Source organism: Bubalus kerabau, chromosome 11, assembly GCF_029407905.1.
Source record: "Bubalus kerabau isolate K-KA32 ecotype Philippines breed swamp buffalo chromosome 11, PCC_UOA_SB_1v2, whole genome shotgun sequence".
In the NCBI taxonomy this organism is placed as follows: domain Eukaryota; kingdom Metazoa; phylum Chordata; class Mammalia; order Artiodactyla; family Bovidae; genus Bubalus; species Bubalus kerabau.
In genome coordinates, this window is record NC_073634.1 from 95778265 (window position 1) to 95805944 (window position 27680).

Consider the following 27680-nt stretch of genomic DNA (forward strand, 5'->3'; position numbering starts at 1 on the left):
CTATCTATGTACCATGTGTGAAGGCCTACAGTTTTGGAGTCAGACGAAATTGGATGAAGTCCCTGGTGACTCCGATGGCAAAGAATCTGCCTGCAATGCAGGAGACCTGGGTTCAATCCCTGGGTGGGGTAGATCTCCTGGAGAAGGGAAAGGCAACTCACTCCAGTATTCTTGCCTGGGAAATCCCATGGACAAAGGAACCTGGTGAGCTACAGTCCATGGGGTTACAAAGAGTCAGACACGACTGAGCAACTAACATTTTCTGCCAATTATGAACTGTGAGGCTTGGGACAATGTCATGGCCTTTCTGAGCTCCAGTTTCTTTTGAAATAAAGCAAACTAAGAATAAACAAATAGGGATGTCCCTGATGGTCCAATGGCTAAGATTCTGAGCTCCCAATGCAGGGGGCCTGGGTTCCATCCCTGGTCAGGGAACTAGCTCTTGCATGCCATAACTAAACATCTGGCACAGCCAAATAAATAAATATTTTAAAAAAAAGAAAGAATAAATAAAGTAAATAGGAATAAAAAGACTCCCTATTTTGTGGCATCAAATGAGAAATAAATGGGCCAAGAGATGTCAAGCCCGGCAGAGCAGACACCCAGTAGGTGTTAGTCCCTCTTCTTACTCTTTCTACCATGGGCCTTTTTTCCTGTTTGCTCACATTGTTGCCGCAGCCTAGGAGCCCTTCCTCTCTGCTGTCCACGCCTCCACCTCTGCACAAATCTTAAGCATCCAGTTGCTGCCCCACAGGTAATCCAGGGTGGGGACATCAGAAGTGCTCATCTGGGAGCTGGTTTCTAAGTTCCCCTCAATCCTGATGATCAAGAAGGCAGCCCAGTCCCCAATTACATCCCCGGTCACTGGACCCACCACAGACCCAGCACAAGAGGGTGCCTGTGTCCCTAGGTCACCGGCAGGCCAGACTCCTCCCCAGGAGATGAGCGCCGCACAACTGGTTCAAGCTGTCCACAGGCTTGGGAGCTGGGTGGGTGCCTCTGTCCAGCAACATGGCCTTTTCATTAGCACTATTGTCCACCAGTTGGCCCAAAGCTGACTCACAGGGAACGCCACACTGGGGGCCGGCTTCGGTGGGCACTGTGTTCCCTCAGCTCTTCTCCTCCTCCGCTGGAAACCCTTGGCTCCATTGCCCCTCCAGTTTGCCCTACACCTGACCCGGGCACGCCTGTCCACCTGAGAGGGTCACAGTCACTGTACAGCAACCTGGTGCCGGGCGATGCAGTCCTCTTGCTACCCAATCAACGGAACCAGCCCAGAAGGGGGGCACCATTGTCATCCTCATTTCTCAGAGAAGCCACGAGTTTCTCTCTGTCCCACTGGGAGTGAGTCATCTCATGATCAGCAGACTCTAGAGCGGCCTTTGGGATCCTGTTTGTCAAATGAGCACAGAGCAGTTTGGCCCAGGACAGGTCACCTCCTTCTGAATTTTCTCTCCTATCCCTCCTTGAACCTCCATCGTCTGATTCACCAACTCCAAACTGACAGCTCAGCGTGGAGCAGAGTAAAGAACTCCAGGTTCTGGAGCCAGTTAGGCCCAGGTGATAATTCTGTTTCTGACAGACATAAAAAACACCTAGTTTCTGGGTTTTGAGTTCATGTCCAAAAAGGAAGGTAGACCAGTAGGCAAATAATCACCATGTAACCGGACATACAAGGAGCCATGTTGCTGTTGTCTGTTTTTTTGTCGCTAAGTCATGTCTGACTCATTGTGACCCCATGGACTATAGCCTGCCAGGCTCCTCTGTCCATGGAATTTCCCAGGCAAGAATACTGTCATGGGTTGCCATTTCCTTCCCCAGGAGATCTTCCCCACCCAGGGATCGAACCCACGTCTCCTGCATCTCCTGCATTGGCAAGTGGATTCTTTACCATTAAGCCTCGAGGGAAGCCCTACAAGGAGTCACAGCTCTTAGCAATCTTCCAGGGTCAATGGAGAATCACTTCATCTTTTTATTGGTTGCCAGGACTGCATGGTAGGATTCTAATGCATTTCATTCAACTGCTCTGCTACTACCGATGTAGGCTGTTCCTCTCTCTCTCTGTCCATTTTTACAAACAATGCTACAGTGAACATTCTTGTACACATCTTAAAATACTTCAGTCAGCACTTCTGTAGTATGAATGCCGACAGGTGTGGAATGATACATACACTCTGATAGATGCAGCAAATTGTCCTCCAAACATAATGTATCAGTGGACCAGTTCTACTCCTATAGGATCTCATTTCCGCACATCTGGGTCAATGCTTGATATTATTGTCAATTAGTTTTTGCTAATAAAATGGCATCTCACTGTGACTTTATGAGCATTGTTCTGACTACTCTGGAGGTTAAGCATCTTTTTACATGCCGATTGGCTGTTCTGATATTCTCTCCTGCAAAGTACCTGTTCACTGCTTTTGTGGATGTTTCTATGAGGTATCTGTCTCCCAACCAGTCTCTGACTTGGTGCTGCCTGTTTTGCCCACTTCTACCCTTTTGGCATCCAGGGCTCAGGTCCACTCGCATATTCCGAGTGCTGCAGCCCACTTCCACAGGTGAACTATTTCCCCCGCCCCCAGCCCTCCGTGGTGCAGGCAGGCTCCATGTCAGCCAGCCTGAACCCACAACAGCAGAGGGTTTCACACCAGGCTTAGCCCAATCAGAAGGCAATTCAAGTAGAAGATGATCCCCAAAGGTTTCCTCCTTTAATTTCTAAGATCAAAGCCTTTGTAATAATCCTCTGAACAAACTCAGCTTCAATTAACAAGAAAGTTGCACGAAACAATTTTGAAGTGGATGACAAAAATCCCCAAATCGCTTCCATCTCATGTTCTTTAAAAGGCAAGAGTGGGTGATTTATCTAATACCAAGGCCCAAAATGCCCTTCTCATTTTAATGAAATGTCCAGAATGGACAGTGCAGGTCATTAGATCCACCTTAAGAATATCATCGAAATACCTCCATCTCAAAAAACAAAAAAAAACAAAACCTCCATCTTTCCCAACAAATTGGCTAGTGGAAAAACTATGTTTCATATAATTCTTGGCATGGAAGAGAGCCCAGATATCATCTTAGTCCATGACTTCACTTTTTAGTTAAAGAAACTGGCTCAGAGGGGAGAGTGTTTTGCCAAGGCTACAGAGCAAGGTCAGAGATAGCACGGGAACAGCATCTCAGGCACCTCCTCCAGCTAGCCTGCACCCCATCAAACTGATATGGAAGAAAAGAGGCCAAGGGATGTTCTTAAAGTTCTTTAGTTTGAGTTCAGCTTCCTGGAACCCAGCAACATAAAGGTATTGCATGCTCCACAGACAATAAAACAAACACATACCTAAAACCTGTACATCAGATGACTGTCAAATCATGTAATACCCTAGTTTATCATCATTTTCTTTTTAGCTTCAACTCTTCCACCAGAGCAGCAGAATTGATTAAAACAAGGCTTCCAGAAAAGGGCATGCCTGCTTAATTTGCATTCAACCCTCAAATTAAGGGAATACTGGCATGCAATTATATTTCTTATTACCATAGCCTAATCTGACCTTTTATGCATCCTCCTCCCTGTAGTTCACAGACGGCACTTTTTACTGCCACCGTGACAGGGATTTCTGGGCTCCTTTTGAAAAATAAAAACAAAAACAAAAAGCCTGAGTGTTGCCTTCTGTCTCCAACGGCGCTAATCATTATGGTAGAACCCTGAGCCTCTCTTAGAATAGAAAACACCCTCCTGTTTACATAGAGGAGTACACAGTTAAGGATTAACTAGGCTACTCCTTTTTGGAGAGGCCAATGGCTGTGCAAGATTCATTCAACAATCAGGCAGGCACTGACATTCACCAGGCGATTTGCCTGAGGGGGTAGCCACGTGGAAAACAAGAGAGATGGCTCACTTCCAAAATGCACAGCGGCTGATGTACAGAAGATGCATCTGAACACGGAGGAAGGTAAGATTTGCTCTGAGGGAACTTGAAGGATGCTTCACCAAGGAGACAGGTTTGAGCTACATTTTGAGGGAAAGGTTCACCAAGAAGAGGCAGAAGACACCTTTGGGGCAAAGGATGCAGCATGGGGAATGATGCATATATCTGAGATGGTGCAGATCCAGCGTTGGGGATGATGGTAGGAAACAAAGCTGGTGAGCTCTGAGTCAGACCCCAGACCAGCTGTCACTTGGAGGAATGTGGCTTCTCTCCTGCAAGTTGTGGAAACACCAAGGACAGGAAGTGTCCCCGTCGCATTAAAGGCAGAGGTGGGGAGTTGCGATTGCACTGGGCTTGTTCCCACAAAACCACACTCCGGGCAAACTGTTCCTAAAGTACACGGAGGCCCATCCAGCAGTCCCCCGAGGCTCAGACACACTTCCATCAGCCCTCTAACTGGCTGCTCCTGGAGGAGGAAACTCAAACAGCACTTCCTTTGAGAGACCCTCCACGGCCTCTCTTCCCAAACAATCCTTACCCCCGAGCTACTCCTGGTCACGTTGGCCCCTCACATCGTTCCTCACAGGACTCATCGCAATCTGCGGTCACCTTATTCCCATGTTCACCTGTTTATTGTCTCCCACACTGGGATGGAAGCCCCGTGGAAGTGGGGCCCCTGTGTGTGCAGCTCATCACTCATGCCTAGAATGGTAACTAGCACAAAACAAGATGTAAAATATTTGTTGAATGAATTAAAGAATGAATGAATGCATTTCCAGGGTTCTACCTGCTACTACACCCCTTCCCTCCCATTGAAGAAAGTATGTGTGTGTGGGCGCTAAGTCACTTCAGTCTTGTCCCACTCTGTGACCCCATGGACTGTAGCCCACCAGGATCCTCTGTCCGTGGGATTCTCCAGGCTAGAATACTGGAGTGGGTTGCCACTCCTCCAGGGGATCTTCCCAACCCAGGGATGTATATTTGACTGTAAATGAGCAAGAATGATATTATTTGTTACAAAATCTGTATGCCCAGGCCACACCACAGAACTACCAGGGACTGGACTACCAGGGAAATCCCAACACATGGTATATTTAAAGCCCCAAATAGGTCATAATCCATTTTGGAGCCTAAGAATACATCTTTGATTATACCCAACTCGTCAGTTAGGATTTGATACCTACAAAGATGGTAATTTAATATCAAAGGATTACTCCTATCTCTACAAAGTTAAGGGGCTTCCCAGGTGGCATAGTGTTAAAGAACCTGCCTGCCAATGCAGGAGACGCAGACTCAGGTTCAATCCCTGGGTCGGGAAGATCCCCTGGAGAAGGAATGGCTACCCACTCCAGTATTCTTGCCTGGAAAATTTCACGGACAGAGGTGCCTGGTGGGCTACAGCCCATGGAGTCGCAAAGAGTTGACACAATGGAGCACACGTGCACACACTCTGCAGTTCATGTATTTATTGTTCCATACCATGGAGCGAGTTTAGAAGTTCTTTGGGAAGATAAATTCAAAAGTGAAAGTCGCTCCGTTGTGTCTGACTCTTTGCGACACCATGGGCTATACAGTCCATGGAATTCTCCAGGCCAGAATACTGGAGTGGGTACCTGTTCCCTTCTCCAGGGGATCTTCCCAACCCAGGGATCAAAGCCAGGTCTCCTACATTGCAGGCAGATTCTTTACCAGCTGAGCCACCAGGGATGTCTTTCATGTGCCAGGCACTAGAATATGGAAATATAAATAAGATAAAAGTCCAGATCTTATCGTAGTTAAGACCAGGAGAAACAAGATACACTCTGCCATGACAGGTGTTACTCAAATAGAGTGCTGTGACAAATGACTTTCATTTACTTGAGAAGGACTTTTTAATCTTGAAGGATCCTTAAATTTTTTCCATTTATAAAAGCTTTATTGAATTTGTTACAATATTGTTTCTGTTTTATGTTTTAGTTTTTTGGCCTAGAGGCATGAGAGATCTTAGCTCCCTGACCAGGGATTGAACCTGCACCCCCTGCTCTGAAGGCGAAGTCTTAACCACTGGGCTGCCCCGGAAGCCCCAACAATTGCTAGCATTGGCCAACACCCTAACACAAAGCATTTCATGTGTAAACCTCATTAAATCCTCATAGCCATCCCAGGCTGTGGGTACTATCCTGGTCTCTCCCATTTTACAGATGAGGAAAAGAAAGTACAGAAAGGTTAAGGAACTTGCCTAGGGTCACACCAATATTAGACGACAGAGCCTGGATTCAGATCCAGACAGCCCAGCTTCAGAGACCTTGCGCTCAAACCTCAGGCCATATTGTGTCATGAGAACAAAGGGGCAGGAAAGAGCACTTGTGCCTGTAGGAAGGGACACTTCCTGGGGAAGACAGTGTGAGTGTTTGCCTTGAGAGATGGGTTGACTTTCAAGAGGCAGAGACGGGGCAGGGCTGTTTCCCAGCAAGTGCACGGCAGCGGCATAAGTGGATATTTGGAAGTTGGACAACACTCTTGAGCAATGGCATTTGGGAGACTGTAGGGTCCCTGATAAGGAGAAATAAGATAGTAGTGAGGGACATGAGCCAGGCGAAGGCCAGATTATGTCAGGATGCCAGTAAGGATCTGCGTTTTGGTTAATAGACATTTAGGAGTCTCCGAAGGTTTTCTTCTTAATTAGTTAATGTGGCTGTGCTGGGTCTTAGCTGTGGCATATGGGATCTAGTTCCCTGACCGGGGATTGAACCGGGGCCCCCTGTATTGGGAGCATACAGTCTTAGCCACTAGACCACCAGGGAAGTCCCAGCATTGAAGCTTTTCTAATGGTAGGGGCACGACACAAGTTGGAGCATGGTCCAGAGGGCGAGAGGGTGGCAGGAGACCAATTTGGCAGCAGTATTAATAATCCAAGCCCAGGGAACAAAAACAGGCTAGGAACAGTGACAGGGAGATAAAAGAGGAAGTAACAGACACGAGAGGTTATAGAAGGACTTGGTGTGGGATTGGAACACGGAGAGCAGTGAGCGGAAGGAGCCACAGGAGCGGCCCATGTTTTGACACTGGAAGGATGGAGACACCATTCCCTCCGATAGGGAAGACAGGAACAGGCCTGGCGGAGCAAAGGGGGCAGATAAATTTCCTTTGGGAGCGTAAGGAGTCCATCTCATTATTCTTAAGCCAAGCCAGCAGGAAGATTTTCTGACTATTATTTGAAGCCCCGCTCGGAGATTCTTCGCACCAACGGCTTTCAAATTGTTCCATGACCTTTTACCTACTGAAATTGTGAATCCATCTGTGGCATGGGATTTTAGGAATTCTGTCTTTACTTAATTATGACTCTTTGGCCCTAGAAGGCTGTGATGTGGTGTAATTCCATCAAGAATACAGGAAAGCCAGAAGTGAGTTTCTTTGTTCAAGGAATTCAAAGCAAGGTAGGTGGGTGGTGAGCTTCTGTCCAACTTGGGCAAAAGTTAAAACATCCTTGAATTGAATTTGAAGCCATTAACAGTTCAAGACTTGTTGCTCTGGACTCTATAAAGAGGTGATTAACTTTCAGGGAGGGCCTGGTGTTAGACCCTGTGGCTGGATAGATTAATCATAGATGCTATCCACAGCATGGTTTATTCTCTCGTTACCCAAAGTGTGGTCCATGGACCAGCAGCGTTAGCATCAAGAAACTTACTAGAAATCTTAGGTGCCACTCCAGGCCTATGGAATTAGAATCTTCATTTAATAAGACCTCAGTTGATGTACATGCAGTCATACAGATTAAGAATATAGGCTTTGGGGATTTCCTTGGTGGTTCAGTGGTTAAAATTCCGCCTCCCAATGCAGAGAACGTGGTCCCTGGTTGGAAGACTAAGTTTCTAATGCTGCAGGCCAACTAAGCCCGCGAGGCAACTACTGAGCCTGCGCTATAAAGCCCAGAGCAGACAAAAAAAAAAGAGAAGAGTATGGGATTTGGAATAAGATGTATCTGGCTTTAAATCTCAGCTTAGCCATATAACTACCAAATCTCTTGAGCCTGCTTCATGTATAAAACCAATCAGTGGCCCTAGACTTTGGTTTCACCTTAAGAACTGGAGAGCTTTCCAAAACCACCATGGCCTGGGCATACTGCAGACCAACTACATCAGCACCTCTCCCAGGTAGGCTCCTGATGTCAGAATCTAAAGGCCTCCAGGGGATTCCACGACTGAAGCGACTTAGCAGCAGCAGCAGCAGGGGATTCCAACGTGCAACCAAGGTGGACAGCCACTGATGACTTTGAAGGACAAGGGTGTGGCCATTGGAACCAATCTTCATAACGTATTCCAATTCTACTATTTCACATACGAAGACTTTAAGTTTCCCTAAGCTTGAGCTCCTCCATCTATGAAATGGCATGACATGTTAGAAACTCTAAGGGCTCTGGGCATTGAAGGAGTTGACACATGTGGCCACGATGCACAGTGCTCAATGAGTATTTGTTATTATTTATGGAAATGGCAACCCACTCCAGTGTTCTTGCCTGGAGAATCCCAGGGACGGGGGAGCCTGGTGGGCTGCCATCTCTGGGGTCGCACAGAGTCGGACACGACTGAAGTGACTTACCTTACCTTACCTTACCTTATGCAAGTCCCAGCTTCCTTTGCAGAAAGAACCTAGGAAGCAACACATGGTTTGCAGTTATCACATGAACGCCAGTCTGTGGTCATGATGGTGGTGCTTTCCCCACCAAGGCTGACTTCCAACAACTTGGCCTCCAAGAGGTTAATGGGTGTTGCCTTTGCTGTTGTAAAAACATAAGAACCTATTGTTTTTCTTCTTACATTGGAGAATGAGGCAAAAGTGGCTGGCAAGGAGCTTTTGCAGAATGGGTGAGAGTGAAGTTTACATAAAATGCTCCCAACTGTGGGGTCAGGGTGGGGTGGGTGCAGGGGCAAGGCAGATCATTCAATGCTTGGTGTCCTGCTTCCCAGAGCTCTGCAGACGGGAAAGCAAGGCCTGGGGAGCTGAGACTTACACACAGTCACGTGCAATTTAAGGCCATGAGCAGAAGATGTAAAGTGACCCCCGGTCAGATGGAGAGGAAATAGCCTAGTCGTGAAAAAGGAATTGAACGAAAGGGAAAATAAAGACATTAATACGGCTTTGAACCAAAGAGCTTTTAAAATACTTGTGGCTCTAACCTGCCCAGGAGGTAGATAAGCATGTTCCCTTTAGTTTGTCCTCAAATTCAACCTCTCGTAAGAGGTTAAGAAACACACCCAAGGCTGGAACTGACACTCAGACCTCCCGACTTCCTGGCTTTGGAGCTGGGAGTTCAGCCTCCAACTCCCTTGTCTATCAGGAAAAACATCTGGGTTATAACGCTTGAGGATGGGATATCGAGGGGAAGTGGTGGAAGTTTGGTTCTTTAAGGAACTTTGAGCGAGACTGCAGAAGACCCAGCCAGGCGCCCCGCCCATGGCCTGAGTCACAGGCGCAAATGTTTCTGTGCTTCTTCTATCCTGGACGCTTCCCTTGTATGACCTTCAGGGAACTCTATTTGTCTGAGATGTTGGATGGGAAGAAAAATGGAGACTTCAAAATGTGTGAACACAGACTGGTCCTGAGGTGCCGTTGCAGGTAACAAAGCCTCTCCTTTACACGTTCACCTGTCCGTGATCCCACGAGGCTCCCCCACTGCACTGGCAGTTGCCTACTTAAAACAGACAGCGAGCGAGGGAACAGGCAGGACCACAAGGAGAAAAAGCAAGGGGAAGTCATCTTTAAAGGCCAGAAGGTTATAGAAAACATAATAAAATACAACTGTTTCCTTTAAAATTTTTAATGGGCAGGAAATGGTATAGAATAACTGCCAAGTCACATAAATTAACGTTTTGGTTAATGTTTGTGATCCCGGAAAAAGCCCTCTATCGGTTGATGCAAACGGCAGGAGAGTTCACTGCCCGCTGCCTGGGCGCATGCCTGGGTGTGGGGCCACGGACCCATCTTCACATGGTCCAGAAAAAGAGGCGGCTGCCATGCCTGGCGGGCTTCAGATCGCCTTCCACCTCAGGGTTGGGCTCTGGCCTTGCTCTTGAGTGATAGGGATTCTCTGGTAAAGGCCGGTCTGTTTTCACTTTGGTGACCTGCGGAGGGAAGAGGAGGAAAAGGGAAGCTGAGAGTCAGGTGTAGGAGCTGTGGCCACAAACACACCTACCGGTCTCCTCTCTGCCCCTGCCTCATCTCTGAAGCCCTAGCACATCATACTCCACCCTGAATACACACTGAAGAATGCCTACCCTGTGCCACTCCGTATGGAAGAAGTTAGGATACAGAAGGGAACAAGATTCACATAGTCCTCGCTACAGGAGCCAGACAGGAGGCCAACCCCGAGGGCTTCCCAGGCAAGTCACGGGGGTGGGGTGCGGGAGAAACAGGACCTCCACCCGCTGTCCTCCAGGGGCCCCAACTATTTCTGAAGGGGGAGTATTTAGCTCCATCTTGAAGGATGAATAGGAACCAATCAGGAAGGCAGAGAGGAAAAGACCTTCCAAGTAAACCAAGAGTACACAGATAGGGAGGGAGGCACATCCTTAAACAGCCGAAGGACAGGCTGTGCGCCTGGTCCTGTCGTTGAAGACATTATTCCAGTTCACGCTGACACTCCTCAGAGTCAACCTGCAGCTTCAGTGGGGCTACCAGGCCAACAGTGGAAGCACCGGGACTTGAAGCCAGCTCTGCCTGCTCCAGAGTCTGTGCTTTTTACATGTTGAGAGATGCTGGGAGGCAGGAGCCAGATGATGAAGGGCGGTGAAAAATATGCAAAGATGTTTGAATTTTAATCCAGTGGCAACAGATGTTACTGGAGCAAGGAAGTACTTAATCACGTCTGTAGGCCAGGACAGAGTGTGCAAAAGCTAGACTGGGGGTGCTGAGCCAACGGGCCAGGTGAGGGTACAGCACAGAACTGGGGTCCAAGGGGAGAGGAAGATGGAATTTTACACCCCCATTAGCCCACAGAAGTCTCCATCAGAAACCCAGCAGAAACTGTTCTCACTGTAAAGATGAGGAAATGGGCCCAGAGAAGCAGAAAGACAGAAGGCCACAGTTATTAACGGTCTTGTTATCTAGTGGTCTCCCAAGCCGCCCCATGTGATACAACCAGATCAATCTTCCCAGATGTACAAATTCAAACACCATTTATTGTGAACAGAGCTTTCATGGACACAGTCTCACAATTCTTATTATAATCACCCTCTGAGGTATAATTATCTCCAGTCCACAGAAGAGGAGCAGAGATGCTGGCTTGTCTAAGATCAGGACACTGTAAATGTCAGAGCTGGAGCTAGAACTCCAGTCTTCTGACTACAAGTCCAGAATAGTTTTTCATTTGCTTTTAAAACAGTTTTCTCATCTCTCCGCTATAATTAGAGATCACTAATGGTTCCTTGTTGCTTGACAGAGTATTCCAAATGCCTCCAGCTGGCATTTGAAGCTCCTTTAAGGAATTCAAGATGTCTGCGAAATAAATCTAGAGAAAATAAAAGGGCCCCTTTAAAGGACAAATTACTGTGGAAAGGACAATGAAACAACTTCCTCTTCTGCACCAGACTCAAAACAGAAGGAGCAGAAGCATGTGGTCAAACTAATTACTAGGTAAATGACCTTGGGGATCTGACTGAACTTTCAATTTCCCATCTGTAAACGGGGCCAACAGTAGCTCCCAGGGTTATTAGAATAACACACGTGAAGTGCCTGATGTATGGAGCAGATGCTTCATTAGTTATTTTCAAAATTAACATTATCAGGGCAAAGGAATTACGGGTGAGAGAGTGCAACCCTACCTAGGAAAGCCAGAAACTTCACAGAGACCCGACACCTGAGCTGAGACTGGTCGAGGAATTCACCAGGTGCGTGTGGGAGGGCAGGGACCAGGACGCACGAGTGAGCGATGCTGAGTACAGACTCTGTCCAGCCAGTTATGACCCTTCTTAGAGACTGAACTGAAGTATAACCATCCTCTTAATGAAATACACTTTTGGAAAGAGTTCAGGTAACAATACCTTTTTCTTTGCTTGGTTTTCTAAAAGGGTTAATACAAAGATTCAGGAATAAATATACTTTCTTAACAGCATGATTTGTAAACTCTCCTTTCATGAGACAGAAATAAGAAAAGGCAGTTTTCTTTATTAGATGTAAAAGTTCTACCACTTTCCAACTTAGAATGATCAACTATTCAAAATAACTTGGGAGACTTCCCTGGTGGTCCAGTGTATAAGACTCTGAGCTCCCAATGCAGGGGGCCTAGGTCCAATCCCTGGTCAGGGAACTAGATCCTGCATGCCGTAACTAACAGATCTTGTGTAATGCAAAGAAGATGGAAGATCCCATGTGCCACATTACTAAGAGCCGGCATAACCAAAATAAATAAATAATAAATAAAAATAATTATTTCTTAAAAAAATAAATAAAAATAATTTGCTCACTTTGGATCAGAATATATACACTACTATATATAAAACAGATAACCAACAAGGACCTATTGTATAGCACAGGGAATTATACTCAGTATACAGTAAGAGCATCTAATGATGAGAATGTTTTAAAAAAGAATATATATACATATTAATATACATGTATAACTGAATCACTTTACTGTATACCTGAAACACAGCACTGTAAATCAACTATATTTCAATAAAAGTTTTTCAAAAGTAAAAATAAATAAGTTGTTCACTGCAGCAAAAGAAGGTATCTGAAGGAAAGATTTGCCAGATACCAAAAAAATAAAATTGCTAAATCATTCCTCTACTTCTGGCAACAAGCTTAAGACCCAACTATCATCCATAGATGCCACACACAAAGGGAAGGGAACATTAATAATTATGGGCCTATGGGTCAACATTATGCTGGGGCTTCACATAACCTCCTTAGCTTAATCCCCACAGAAAAACAGGGACTAATACTGGTCCCATCTTATAACTGTGGTAGGAGAGGAGACGGTTAGCAATTTGCTCAAGATCCCAGAGCAATGAAGTCATGAAACTAAGATTCAAACCTACTTTCAGATTCCTTTCAAACCAGTCTTTCCCGCCATGCCTTGCTACCTATGCTTCCCAGAAAGAATGGAGGAGACGATGCCTAAGAAGCAGGAACAGTTCAGATCACAAAGGGCTGTGCGTCTCAGGATACAGAGGCGATGCTCAGTTTTATGAGCAAATAGGAGGCCCCTTTGAAAAGTTGTTTTTTTTTTTTTAATGGATAGTCATATTTATTTTCCACACAGATCATGCCTATAGTCATCCACCCTGCCCTCCCAGAAGCTCATGTAGCCCAGTTAAGAACGCCTGTCCAAGAAGTGAGGACAGTGCGAGGATTTAATATAATATTCCAGGAGATGCTGATCTAGAGGAATTGAGGACTGGATAAAGGAAGACAGAGGGCTAAGTGAAGAAGAGAGATGTTCAGGTTTCTTCGAGTTCTGAGGTTTCAATAGATGGTGGTGTCACAGCTGAGACAGGAAATAAAGGAGAAAGTAGGAAAACATGCTTTTAAAACTACAGGTGTTACTTTTTAAAAAAAATTCTCAGGTATGCTCCTGAAAAATCAGGCATAATCTCAAACCCATTTCCCCATAATAACCTCAATGTTTTCAACTGACCGAGCCCCTTAAACATTTTATCCTCATCTACTCCCTTCTGTTCTTCAGTTATCTACTACTAACCAACAAGAAGCCTGCTCATGCCGGAAGATCTATGTAAAGGCGCATTTCTATTGAGTAAACTCTGGGCTGTGGATAATCACTCCCTAGCTGAGCTGTCTGGTCAGCATGGATCTGTCACATCAGACCTGAACTCACAAAAGACCCTTTCTGGACCTCCTCCTGCCTTTCCCCACCCTCAGGGAGAGAAAGACCAGCAGGAAATCATGTTACCTTTGACAGCTCCCCCAGGTCCGGCCGTACCCAGCCCAGTTTGTCCAGCACACACTCGTCAAATCGTGCCTGCTGTTTGCGACAGCGACGAAATAGCTGCAGGCCAGAATAATCGATGCAGGTCCAGTATTCCGTAAAAGGCTCCGCACAGTGCCGCTTTATCTGCCTGGAAAAGAGGGCTTGGTTAGGAGTGTGCGTCTGTGTGTGCATGCGTGCATGCGCACACGCACTCAGTCACGTCTGATTCTTTGCGACTTCATGGACTGTAGCCTGCCAGGCTCCTCTGTCCATTGGAATTTTCTGGGCAAGAATACTGGAGAGGGTTGCCATTTCCTACTCCTGACCCAGGGATCGAACCGGCATCTCCTGGGTCTCCTGTACTGACAGGCATTTTCTTTTCCACTGCGCCAGCTGGGAAGCCCTTGGTTAGGCGTAGCTCTTTGCAGAACCATGAAAAACAAAAAAGTGGGGAAAAATTTGATACAGACCTCAAACACACAGTCTTGCTTTCTGAAAGGTATGAGAGTACTCTTACCTCACTTGCAAGGTGACCTGGAGATCCTCAGGTTGAGGACCAATACGTAAAAAAAGATCTGAGGCATATGACCTAGTTTCTTTATACAGCAAAAATAAATGAAAAGAAATGCCAAAAGACTATCACTGGGACTTCCCTGGTGGTCTAGTGGCTAAGACTCCATGCTCCCAATGCAGAGGGCCCGGATTCAGAACTAGTTCCAACGTGCTGCAACTAAGACCCGACACAGCTAAATACATTAATAAATACATATTTTTAAAACAAAAAAGGTCTAGATCAGATCTGTCGCTCAGTCCCTGTCAATCACCAACTCCCGGAGTTCACTCAGACTCACATCCATTGAGTCAGTGATGCCATCCAGCCATCTCATCCTCTGTCGTCCCCTTCTCCTCCTGCCCCCAATCCCTCCCAGCATCAGAGTCTTTTCCAATGAGTCAACTCTTCGCATGAGGTGACCAAAGTCCTGGAGTTTCAGCTTTAGCATCATTCCTTCCAAAGAAATCTCAGGGCTGATCTCCTTCAGAATGGACTGGTTGGATCTCCTTGCAGTCCAAGGGACTCTCAAGAGTCTTCTCCAACACCACAGTTCAAAAGCATCAATTCTTGGGCGCTCAGCCTTCTTCACAGTCCAACTCTCACATTCATACATGACCACAGGAAAAACCATAGCCTTGACTAGACAAACCTTTGTTGGCAAAGTAATGTCTCTGCTTTTGAATATGCTATCTAGATTGGTCATAACTTTTCTTCCAAGGAGTAAGCGTCGTTTAATTTCATGGCTGCAGTCACCATCTGCAGTGATTTTGGAGCCCAAAAAAATAAAGTCTGACACTGTTTCCACTGTTTCCCCATCTATTTCCCATGAAGTGATGCCATGATCTTCGTTTTTGCCAACTTTTTCACTCTCCTCTTTCACGTTCATCAAGAGGCTTTTTAGTTCCTCTTCACTTTCTGCCATAAGGGCATTTTTAATGGCTGTCTAATATTCCACTGGTAGATAAACCAGTCATAATGTACCTCATGATTCTTGTTACTAAACATCGTTGTTGATTTCTGTTTTTGATTGTTTTGGATAAATCTGCAGTGGTTATATTTGTGTAGAGATCATTTTCATTTTTTAATTAATAAATTAGCATACATTCCCCAGCAATGAGATTATTCTTTAAAAGGCTTTGAACATGATTTATGGCTCTTGAATCACAGTTGCCCTGTCTTTTGAAGTTGGGTCAGTTTATGCTGTACTCAGCACTGTATCCTCATATGCGTCACCAGCATTGCATTTGATTTACACATTGATAGGTACAAAATGGTATTTTATTCCTGCTTGAATTTATATTCATTTGATTGCTAATAAGGTAGAATGTGTATTCATTTGAAAGCTTTTTATTTTCTAAGAACTTTGGCAAAGCAGTTTTCCTTTGACTCAAAGAAAGTATGTATAAGTGAGAAGTGTTTGGATTTCACAAGCTTCCAGGATGGTGAAGTCTCCTGCTGTAAGAACTAGTAGATAATTGTTTGTTCATGTAGGTGCCAGGGTAGCAGAGTCCAGATCACAGCCTCAGTACCAGAGTAATAGTTTGCACCCTTCTTCTGCCACAGCATATTGGAGGAGTCCAAAGTTCCAATTGGTCATGCTAGCTCACTACCAAACGTGATTCTCAAGTCAAGGTTTTGTTCAGTCACTCAGTTGTGTCTGACTCTTTGCAACCCCGTGGACTTTGTGAAGCATGTCAGGCTTCTCTGTCCATCACCATCTCCCAGAGCTTGCTCAAACTCATGTCCATTATTCAGTGATGCCATCCAACCATCTCATCCTCTGGTGTCCCCTTCTCCTCCTGCCTTCAGTCTTTCCTAGCATCAGGGTATTTTCCAGTGAGTCAGCTCTTTGCATAAAGTGGCCAGAGTGGCCAGAGTATTGGAGCTTCAGCTTCAGCATCAGTCCTTCCAATGAATATTCAGGATTGATTTCCTTTAGGATTGACTGGTTTGATCTTGCTGTCCAAGGGACTCTCAAGAGTCTTCTCCAGCACCACAGTTTGAAGGCATCAGTTCTTTGGCACTCAGCCTTTTTTATTGTCCAGCTCTCATATCCATACATGACTACTGGAAAAACCATAGCTTTGACTCTGCGGAGCTTTGTAGGCAAAGAAATGTCTCTGCTTTTTAATATGCTGTCTAAGTTTGTCATTACTTTTCTTCCAAGGAGCAAGCAGCTCCTTTAATTTCCTGGCTGCAGTCACTGTCCACAGTGATTTTGGAGCCCAAGTAAATAGTCTGTCACTGTTTCCATTGTTTCCCCATCTATTTGCCATGAAGTGATGGGATCAGATGCCATGATCTTCGTTTTTTGAATGTTGACTTTTAAGCCAGCTTTTTCATTCTCCTCTGTCACCTTCAAAAAGCTCTTTAGTTCCTAGTTCCTTTAGTCAAGGTTAGCAGGGTGCAATTTTGTGTACCGTAGAAGTCTAGGTTAGTGAGACTAGAGATAACCCTGAAAAGCTCCTTAGGCTTTGACATTCCTTCTTCCTTCCTATTGTACCTCCTGTCACCCCTCCAAAGGTTATTCTCAAAATACCTGGAAGGGTGTCAGTTACACCCTGGAAGGGTGTAAGAAACTGATATCCATTGGTTGCCTTACAGGAGCGGGGCTGAGCAGGAATGAAAAGCCAGTTTTTCTTTTGTATTTTCTTCAGCCACCTCTGAAGTTCTTATGCTAAATATGATTCCTGTGTTCACTATAGCTAGGTTCTTGGAAAATGACAAATAAGTTCTTCATTATTATTCCAACAGGGGAAGGAGGCACTCTACGCTTCTTCCACTGCCTCATATAGCCTTTTACATAAAATAACAGTATTTTATTCTTGCCTGAATGTGCATTTATTTGATTACTAGCAATGTTGAATGGTAAGAGAAAGGGAATTTTGCAAAATAATGAAGGCTTATCCCTTTCATACACAAGTTACTTTTCCTTCAACCACTTTTGGTGACCACAAAATGAATTATATTCTATGTTGCTTCTTAAGAGAGCAAACATAGTTTACCTTTCTTATTAATGACAAGAATTAATCTCTGTTTTTGTTCTGTGCACAAACAGAATGAAGTCCTTGAGCTTTGGAGGTGTGGAGAGTGGTGTGCCTCTACACTGATTGACCCCCAAGATCAGAAGATCCTTGTCAATTTGTGAATTTGCTTTTTATAATTCTATCTCCTCCTTTGTCATTGTCTTTTGCCTCTGACTTCTGTCAGCACCACATCTCTGAGTATGCCTCCCTCTCTTCTAAAATTTCAAAGCTGGTAAACTTTAGAATTGAATCTAAGGGGAATAAATAGGTCCCAAGTGAGGAGTTATCTGAGGAAAATATATACACCTTAGACCTCAGTGAACTCCGGGAGTTGGTGATGGACAGGGAGGCCTCACGTGCTGCGATTCATGGGGTCGCAAAGAGTCCGACGTGACTGAACTGAACTGAAAAATGATGATCACAAAGAGGGAGCAACTTGAAAGAATGTTTCCAATAGTTTCAAGAGAAAAACAAATATTTTGAATGAATACACACACTATGACTTTTAAGTACAAAAGTATCTCTGCATGTGGACAAAGACAGCAAAAGCAAGAAAGAAGGAAAACAGCTATTGTGTGAATAGCTCTTACGTCACTGTAGGGGACATCTGTTCATTTGTCTAGTCAGCAGTCATTCCCCATTCTTCTGGAACATCCTTCAGAGTCTCCTTTGGGGAACAACCACTCCCTATGGCTTGGCAATGTGATTCAGATGAGTCTAAGTCTACTCCCCACTTATGGCAAGGCCTGACCAGTCACAGTATTTTATCTCTCAAAACCTAACTGATTCATAGACACATACATGAAGTCGACCAGCCAGGACAATGAGACTCAGTTCCAGGAACCTCAGCTCATGCTACTGGGGGGCACTCCATCTGGGTCTGCTAAGTAAGGAGCCTAGAAGCTTCGAGTGGCTAGAGGCCATTTCTGCTACGGCAAGGAAGTCTCTTTGAAAATGAGTTTGATAGAGAAAAGCAGAACTAAGAAACTGAGGGGAGAAGAGGTGAAGCAAAAAGACTCCAAGAAGTTATGAAATTATTTAAGCCCTTGGATCCAGCCCTGCCTGATGCCAATCCCATTTCTGGACTTAACACTTACATGAGTCAATTCCTTATGAATTCAGTTTCTGTCCCCTTGAGTTTTGACTAATATGGTTATTAAAACATTTTTCTACAATTATAATTTGGACTTTTTCTACTTACAGTACTTAGTGGCCTATCTAAACATTTGACTCTAAACACACCTTCCTTTCCCTCATAACTGTGTGTCCTGCAGTAATGATAATGATAACAAACTAGTGAATGCCTGACAGCTAGCAAGCACTGTTCTTAGTTGCTTTTATGTGCCTTTTCAAATTTCTCACAACAATCTTATATGACAGGTATTACTCTATTTTGGAAATTGTAATTCACAGAGATTAAAGAACATGCCAGTATTCACAATAGACAAGACATGGAAAACAACCTAAACGCCCATCAATAACTGAACAGATAAAGAAGATGTGGATGGGTGGGTGTACACAATGGACTCCTGCACGCTAAGTGGCGTCAGTCGTGTCCAACTCTTTGCGACACCATGGACTGCAGCCCATCAGGCTCCTTTGTCCATGGGATTCTCCAAGCAAGAATACTGGAGTGGGTTGCCATGCCCTCCTGCAGGGGATCTTCCTGACCCAGGGATTGAACCTGCATCCCTTACATCTCCTGCATTGGCAGGTGGGTTCTTTACCACTAGTGCTACCTGGGAACCCTGTATGATGGAATCCTACTCAGCCATAAAACAGAATGAAGTAATGCCATTTGCAATAACACAGACAGACCTAGAGATTAAACTAAGTGACGTCAGACAGACAGAGACAACTACAGTATGATATCACTTATCTGCAGGATCTAAAATACAGCACAAACACACACATCTATGAAACAGACTCACAGATACACGAATGCAAATTATTATATGTGGGATGGATTAAAAAACAAGATATTACTGTATAGCACAGGGAACTAGAGTCAATATTCTGTGATAAGCTATAATGGAAAAGAATATTAAAAAAAAGAACACATATATATATAACTGAATCACTGTTGTACAGCAGAAATCAGTAACATTGTATAATGCCACACTAACAGTGTAAATCAACTCAACTTCAAAAAAAATTAAAAAAGAAAAAGAACATGCCAAATAATAAAAACACATAACAAAAGTAAGTATCATTTATTGTGAGCTTTAGAATGGTCTATCTGATTGCAAAGCCTTCTATTTCCTACCAGAATTAGTAAAATTATCCTTCCACTTAATTTAGCTGGACATTCACCAAGAAGATAACACACACCTTGATGATTCAGCCCACCCGCACTTAGGTGAAAAGATCCTACCTGAAGAACTCCAGGGCACACTGGTTGACAAGCTTGCCTTCCTCTAAACACCGCCGGGGGTCCTTCTCTTCCCATCGGCATAGCATGAACTCCTTGTTGGGCTTGTCGCACTGAGCTCCGTAGTGATGGGCCGCAGCTTTCAGCACAGATGAACTGACTTTCACCTGGGGAGAGGGACAGGGGAGAAGGACCACAGACTCGTGACCAGAACACCAGGTCCTCAACCTCTCCTTGAGATCATCAAGACAGAGGGAATAGGAAGGTTCTCTTGTTCTGACTTGGCCCAGAAAACACACCTTTGTAATAATCTCATCAGGCTGATATCACCAACTCCCACTTTAGACATAAGGGAACGGCAGCCCCAAGAGAATCCTTAGATCTTTGTGAGACAGAAAGCAGAAGTCTGAAGGGAGATGGAGGCTTCGGGGATGTAAGGGGAGGAACCAACCCTGAGGAGCATGGATGAGTCTCCTTTCCAGGAATAACAGTGGAAAGACATGTAAAATTTCCAGAAGACGACAGAATCACAGAAGATTAGAGACCAGAAGGGACCAATGAGAGCCGATAGTCCAGCAAGTTATTATTAAGAATAAAGTACTGCATTTGTGAACTTTGTGAAGTTCAGAGTGTATTCAAGGCAGCCATCCCTACAACTATGCCAGTCGCACTCACTCGCAGCCCAGCAGTTTCTCGAGAAGCACAGAGTAGCCAGCCAGCTCACCATACTGCCCAGAGCCTGTCTAGCAGCTGCTGCAGCAGGGGTCCCGCTGGCCTCTTTTCCGGTACCAGTACTGAGGCAGTTTTAATTACTGTTTGTTGTCTGGGAAGACCATCCTCCTCACCAGCCCTCCTTTTCAAAACTGGTCCAGCTGTTCTTACAGATGAACACCCCTCCCCCAACAGTCTGCATTGCAATCGTGCTAAGTCTAGTCATATATCAAATTAGAATGGAAAAGGCACTTCTACAATACTGGGTCTCTGCTCACATTTTATCTCCCCAGAGAGTCTCTCCCTGATCATCTTAGATAAGCTAGCACCTGTGGTCACTCGATCTGTGACCACTGGAACGTAAGCTCCAAGAGGGCAGGGGTTTTGTTTTCAACAGAAGTCCACTACTGTAGAGATGCCCATTCTCCCTAAATTCTAATTAAGGTGATATTTACCATGGTCCACCAAGCACCCAAAACAGTGCTGAGCACAAGGAGCTGTCACAAATGAGAACAAGACAGGGTAAAACGAGGCATTAAATACTTGGCTTGTAATGGCAGCGGGGGAACGAGAGCAGAAATTGGGGGAGGGGGGCAGGTTTTTCTAGCCGTGGGAAGGAAACCCCTGACACAGAGGCCTGGAGAGGATGGGGTGGAGAGACTGGGTTTGTGTGGCTGAAGGAGGAAGTATGGACCAGGAGTGGGGAGATGAGGCTGGTGCAGCCAAGGGGCTGGTCGTGTAGAGGGCGTTCTCTGGGGGTACCGCTGGCTTTTATACCTGGTGCATAGCACTCACCCCAGACAGGCAGCAAGGGATGTAACACTTACAGGAGAGGTTAAGACTATCTGGGTGATGCCTTCTCATCCAGAACATAGTTATCAGTATGTCTCTCTAGTTAGCTCATTCTCACTTCCCTCGGTTAAAATTAGTTTCCCATACAGGAATCTTGCATATTTCTTATTTATTTCTTAATGTTCTCATATTTTGGATACTCTCTAGATAGGTTATATTTCCCTTACATTTTCAAGTTAGTTATTGCTAGTCTGTACACTGCATCTTCTCTACAGCCATACTTCACTAACTCTCATCAGTTCTGACAGGCAACTCCAGAGGATTAACAGAAACGCTTCCATGTACAAGTAAAAACTGCCTCCCTTCCTCTGTGATGTGCTTAGTCACTCAGTTGTGACCCCAGGGACTGAAGCCCACCAGGCTCCTCTGTCCATGGGGATTCTCCAGGTAAGAATACTGGAGTGGGTTGCCATGCCCTCCTCCAGGGGATCTTCCTGTCCTGGGGACTGAACTCAGGTCTCCCACATTGTAGGCAGACTCTTTACCATCTGAGCCCCCAGGGAAGCCCTCCTCTCTGATACTTACTTCTTTACCTTCTTCTCCTTTCTTCTCTTAATGCTCTGACCAGAAGTTCCAGGATGACACAGAGAAACAGCAATGATGGCAGGCTTCCCTGCTTTGTTCCCAACTTTAAGGTAGTTTGGCATGATAAGGGCTGTTGGTGTCTGGGATATACTTGCCTACATGTTCCTCATTAGGGAAGTTTCTTTCTAATCATAACTAGCTTTGTTTCACTGCTGATTCCTCCACCAGGCAAGACTGCAATTTTCAGGTTTATTTTTCATTAATCTATAAATGTCATGAAGAGTATTAACAGATTTTCTAAAACTGATCCAGTGTACTCGAGTAAAATCTAGTCTGTCCTCATGCATTATGTCGTAAGATACCACTGGATTTGATATGTAAATATCAAGAATTTTTGCATGAGAATAATTTTATATTATTTATAATAATAAAATTTTTATTATTTCATTTTTTACAAATTTCACATAGCCTCAGGTTAAGTTATTATTATTTTTAATAAGACCAAAGGCAAGAAAAGATGAAAAGATAATTCATCTAAACACTATAGGAAGAGAATAAAGTTATGGCTGTGACTACTATTACATGGGCTTTCCTGGTGGCTCAGATGGTCAAGACTTCGCCTGCAATGCAAGAGACCTGGGTTTGATCCCTGGGTTGGGACGATCCCCTGGGGAAGAGAATGGCTACCCACTCCAGTATTCTTGCCTGGAGAATTCCATGAACAGAGGAGTTGGGCAGGCTACAGTCTATGGGGTCCAAGAGTCAGACATGACTGAGCGACTAACACGACACTAATATTGCAACTGTTAAAATTATCAAAGCAAAGGTGAATTTAGGATGGAAGTGAAATTTGCCATGACAATTCTATTAAGTTCGTTTACACATCTGTTAAAATTCTGCATTCCAGTTTTTGATAACAGTTTATTTCAGTTAGTTGAGTGGTACATGCTTGCTTGCTATATTATCTATAGAGAGCTGGGAGACTAAAAATCAAGACAAACTATTTTTAAAGCCTAATATATTTTTAAAATTAAGTTAGCTGTCTTGATTTCCTTGTTGAATGCCTTAGAACATCTTTAAATGGCTGATTTAATTACTCCAATGCTTCCACAGCTATCATGCCACCAAAAGTCTATGGCTTTCTTTGCCTTACTTCCTTGCCAATGTCTTACCCCAATCTAGGTATGCCCATGCTGTTGAGCACATAATAGAATACCCTGTTGCAGGGAAATCAAGGCTGAGAACTCACTGAACTTATTTCCTGAGGAAGAGGAGCCAAGTGCTCAAGATGCCATGGCACATCAGTGGCAGGCACAGAACTGGCAAGAGAGACTGTGACCTCCCATCACGCAGCTTGCCACTACATCACAACCACGGATGTTGCCAACAGCCCTCACCTGCTTCTTCACTAAGACTGATTTGAGTTCCAGCAGAAACCACATCCCTGCACAGCTGCTTACCGTGAATACCCTCTCAGATCCATTCAGCCCCCTTTGTCTCAAAAGAACACAGAATTTCAACGCCCTTCTTTATCTGTCCCCATAACAGCCTCACTGCACACCAGGTTTATACAGTCTGCAGGTGTGGAAAGGGGGGCAGAAAAAGTCCCACAATCTACAAGCAACCTTCTAGTCCTATTCTCTCTTCCTTACACCCAATCGGCACCCTTTTTTTTTGGACTACTTAATTTATACTAGGCTTTGTATTTTGCTTAATTTACATAAAATGGAGGATGACAGTACTCAGCTGATGGAACTGTTGTGAGGCTTAAGTGAGTCAATACACATAAAAATATTATGAAGTGCCTAGCACATAGAAGTGCATCATAAATAAATTCAGTTCAGCCGCTTAGTCGTGTGTGACTCTTTGTGACCCCATGGACTGCAGCATGCCAGGCTTCCCTGTCCTTCACTAACTCCCAGAGCTTGATCAAACTCATGTCCATCAAGTTCGTGATGCTATGCAACCATTTAATCCCCTGTCATCCCCTTTTCCTCCTGCCTTCAATCTTGCCCAGCTTCAGGGTCTTTTCCAATGAGTCAGTTCTTCACATCAGGTGGCCAAAGTACTGGAGTTTCAGCTTCAGCATCAGTCCTTCCAATGAATTCTCGGGACTAATTTCTTTTAGGATTGACTGGCTGGATCTCCTTGCAGTCCAAGAGACTCTCAAGAGTCTTCTCCAGCGCCACAGTTCAAAAGCATGAATTCTTTGGCACTCAGCTTTCTTTATGGTCCAACTCTCACATCCATACATGACTACTGGAAAAACCATAGCTTTGACCAGATGGACCTTTGAAGGCAAAGTAATGTCTCTGCTTTTTAATATGCTGTCTAGGTTGATCATAGCTTTTCTTCCAAAGAGCAAGCATCTTTTAATTTCATGGCTGCAGTCACCATCTGCAGTGATTTTTGAAGCCCCCAAAAATAAAGTCTCTCACTGTTTCCCCATCTACTTGCCATGAAGTGATGGGACTGGATACCATGATCTTAGTTTTCTGAATGTTGCATTTTAAGCCAACTTTTTCATTCTCCTCTTTCACTTTCATCAAAGGCTCTTTACTTCTTTGCTTTCTGCCATAAGGGTTGTGTCAGCTGCATATCCGAGGTTATTGATATTTCTTCTGGCAATCTTGATTCCATCTTGTGTTTCATCCAACCTGGCATTTCACATGATGTACTCTGCATGTAAGCAAGATGACAATATACAGCCTTGACATACTCCTTTCCCAATTTGGAAACAGTCTGCTGTTCCATGTCCAGTTTTAACCATTGCTTCTTGACCTGCATCCAGATTTCTCAGGACACATCATAAATACTGGCCATTATTTTTATGCAAAATGGTCAATGTGTCCAAAGAGTTTCCTGCACAAAGCTTCTGGCTCATCTTCCATAGGCATGTGTCATTAACTCCAAGGTCAATGAGGTCCAAAACAGGTTTAACTTGCTTCTCAAACCCACTGCTTCTGGCTCCCTCAGTCCTATTGTCAGGGTGCAAATCTGACATTGATTCCTCAACCTTTCCTGCCTGTGCCATCTAAGTCATTGCTAAGTCTGAGCAATCCTAGATAAATGTGTTCTTCTCTCTCTGTAAGCACAGTCACCAATCATATTGGGGTCAATAATATCTTCCTCAGTTATTTCAACAGCCACCAAGACTGGTCCCCTTGCTCTTCTTATTCCTCTCTTTCAATCATTCTTCATAGAACTGCTGTCCTAAAAGACAATTCTTATGTTACTCTGCTATTAAATCTGCGACAAAACCCTTGAAGGAGTCACGCTTAACAGCAGACTAAAGCCTAAGTTTCTTACAAGGTATTCAAAGCTTTCTGGATCCCAACTATCCTTCTGCCTTCTCAACACACCAGACTTCAAAAAAGTACTGGCTGTTCTCTAGCACCCGGAACTCACTGTTCCCAGACCTGTCTTTTGGTCCCACCTGCTTACCTTTCAGATCCTGTCTCATTTAGAAAGCTCTTCTCTCCATATCTGCCTAGAAATACCATCCTGCAAATGCCATTTAGCCAAGTTTCACATTATGCCCAAGAAGTGCTTTCAGTTCCCTTCACTGCCTCAGAGGATTAGACAGCTAGAAGCACTTCATTTTACAAATAAAATAACTGTCCGCAAACAGGAAAACTGACTAATCAAGGTAACCAAAAGGCTGCTGCTGCTGCTGCTGCTGCTGCTAAGTCGCTTCAGTCGTGTCCAACTCTGTGCGACCCCACAGACAGCAGCCCACCAGGCTCCCCCGTCCCTGGGATTCTCCAGGCAAGAACATTGGAATAGGTTGCCAAGCCAAATGGCTAGGCCTAGAATTTAAATACAACTTCAAATCCTCTCTTCTTTATTTTTATTTTTGGCCCTGCCTTCCAGCAGGCGGGATATCAGTTCCCCAACCAAGGATGGAACCCATGACCCTTGTAGTTGAAGTACAGAGTTCTAACCACTGGCACCAGGAAGTCCCCTACTCTCTTTTCTTAAATCATATTTGCCCTCGTCCATAGCATTTAATATTTTGTCCTGTATTTTAGTTATTTATGCAATTATATGTTTCTCAATTCAACTGTGTGAACTCTAATGGCAAATTTATTCCAGAAATATAATACGCCCAAGAAGCAGAACCTCAGATGACTGTTGAACCAAATTAGAGTGCCAATGAAAAAAACAGCAACTCAAAGTCTTAACCCAGCTTCATAGAGGGGTAAGAAACAAACAGGGTGCTCGCAGAACCTACTCCCCACCTTTTGGTAAATGTCACTTTATTAAAAAGTCTCCAAACACAGCTAAAAATCCTTTCATTCAAGGAAAATAATAGATGCCATTTTCATGGGCATATAGGATGAAATGAAGTATCTAGGTAAAATACTCAATACTGGACCTGTGATATAATTTTTAGCATGCAACTTTCCATCTTCCTCTTTCTCCTCCAATGTAGCCTGATTATCCAGTCCTGCTCTAACACTTCCTTGCCTTAAAATCTTCCACACCTACGGGATTCAAAGTCCAAATTGCTCAGTCTCGCCCTGTGAAAGTCGCTACCCAGCCCTACCTCAGCCCCAGGTACCTCTCCAGGCTCAGTCATTGTTGCTTTCCACCAAGAGTCACATCAAATAGCAAAACACAAAATTCTGCTAAGCCTTCTCGATCTTCTGAGCTTTTGCCCCTAACACGGTCATTTAAAAGTATGGCTTTAAAATTCAGAACTGGGTTCATATTGTAGCTCTACAGTGTGAGGTGTGACCATGGGCAAATCACTTCTCTCAGGACTGTATCTATAACGTGGAGAGATCAATTATATCCTCACCTGGCTGGGAGGAGTCTATGAATTAATGTCTGTTGTCAGCATCCTGCCTGAGGCTAGTGTTTGCTATAATTAGTATTATCGGTCTTCACTCCTCACAGCTCTAACTACACTGTACTGTAACTGAACTGTTTCCCTATTAGATTATAAACTCCCTGACGTCAGGGTTTATCTCATTTTCCAGTGTATGTGCATATGGTAATTATTCAAATGACAGCTCTTGAGTAAATGAATGCTTTAAATGATCTTTTACCAAACACTTTCCCAGGCTGTTAGTAAATTCGCTCTCCAATACTACCTCCTTTTTCTCCGGCTTTCGAGCTCTATTCCAACGCACTCTGCAGTGACAAGGCTACTTTAAGGTGACTGACTGTCTCCCTCGACTGTGAGCACCCGGGGCTGTACACTCACTTTGCAGAGACGTTTGAGTACTAAGTGACATGAAGTAAAAGGACCCTGGTTGGTGCTTAATAAGAAATACCACTATTATTCACATAAAGGAGAAGCAGGTTACTGCCGGGAAGCGGAGAGTTCTCGAGCTAATGAAAGATGGGTCTCCCCGAGCTGACGGGGGGACGTCCGAGGGTCAACCTGTGTACATGCTGAGGGCATTGGGTTGGGAGGGGAGGTCCGGGGCCCAGGGTCCGCTGAGTGCAAGCCCGGCTGGGCCTAGGCCCGGGAAGCTGAAGCCCTGTGCCCCGCTTGCCTTCCTCCGGACGAGTCTCACCTCCTGCACTTTCAGATCCTCCAGAGAGGGCAGCTCCACTATCCCCGGCATAATGGCTGTAGCCGCGACCCCGAGGAGGTGCCCGCTGCCGCGTCTCCCCCGTCTCCTTGAACTCCCCTTCCGAACGCGGAGGCCAGCTAGCGTCTGCGCATGCGCAACGGCGGCGGCACGCAGGCGCACTGCTTTGCCCAACCACAAGCCACGGAGCCTGCGCAAAGCCGGGAAGGTCCCATTCCCTAGGGGGCGGGGCTTCTTCTCGGCCCCGCCCATCCCTCCTGGTTGTC

The 27680-nt window shown here is 44.9% G+C and overlaps 2 protein-coding genes across 2 annotated transcripts in view; one reads left to right on the forward strand and one right to left on the reverse strand.

Moving 5' to 3' along the window:
• Positions 1-9704: 9704 nt before the first annotated feature.
• On the reverse strand, positions 9705-27576 carry NDUFA8 (NADH:ubiquinone oxidoreductase subunit A8). Its single transcript, XM_055541047.1, has 4 exons — positions 27397-27576; positions 19784-19947; positions 13813-13978; positions 9705-10024 (listed from the first exon to the last, which is right to left on the reverse strand). Exons 1-4 carry the CDS (start codon positions 27445-27447, stop codon positions 9887-9889), a joined length of 519 nt encoding a protein of 172 aa, XP_055397022.1. The 5' UTR covers positions 27448-27576; the 3' UTR covers positions 9705-9886.
• The window catches only part of MORN5 (MORN repeat containing 5), a 35211-nt gene continuing 34979 nt past the window's right edge, over positions 27449-27680 (forward strand). The window contains exon 1 of the mRNA XM_055541763.1: positions 27449-27622. Coding sequence (XP_055397738.1) covers positions 27449-27622 — 174 coding nt within the window. The remainder of the gene's footprint in view (positions 27623-27680) is intronic.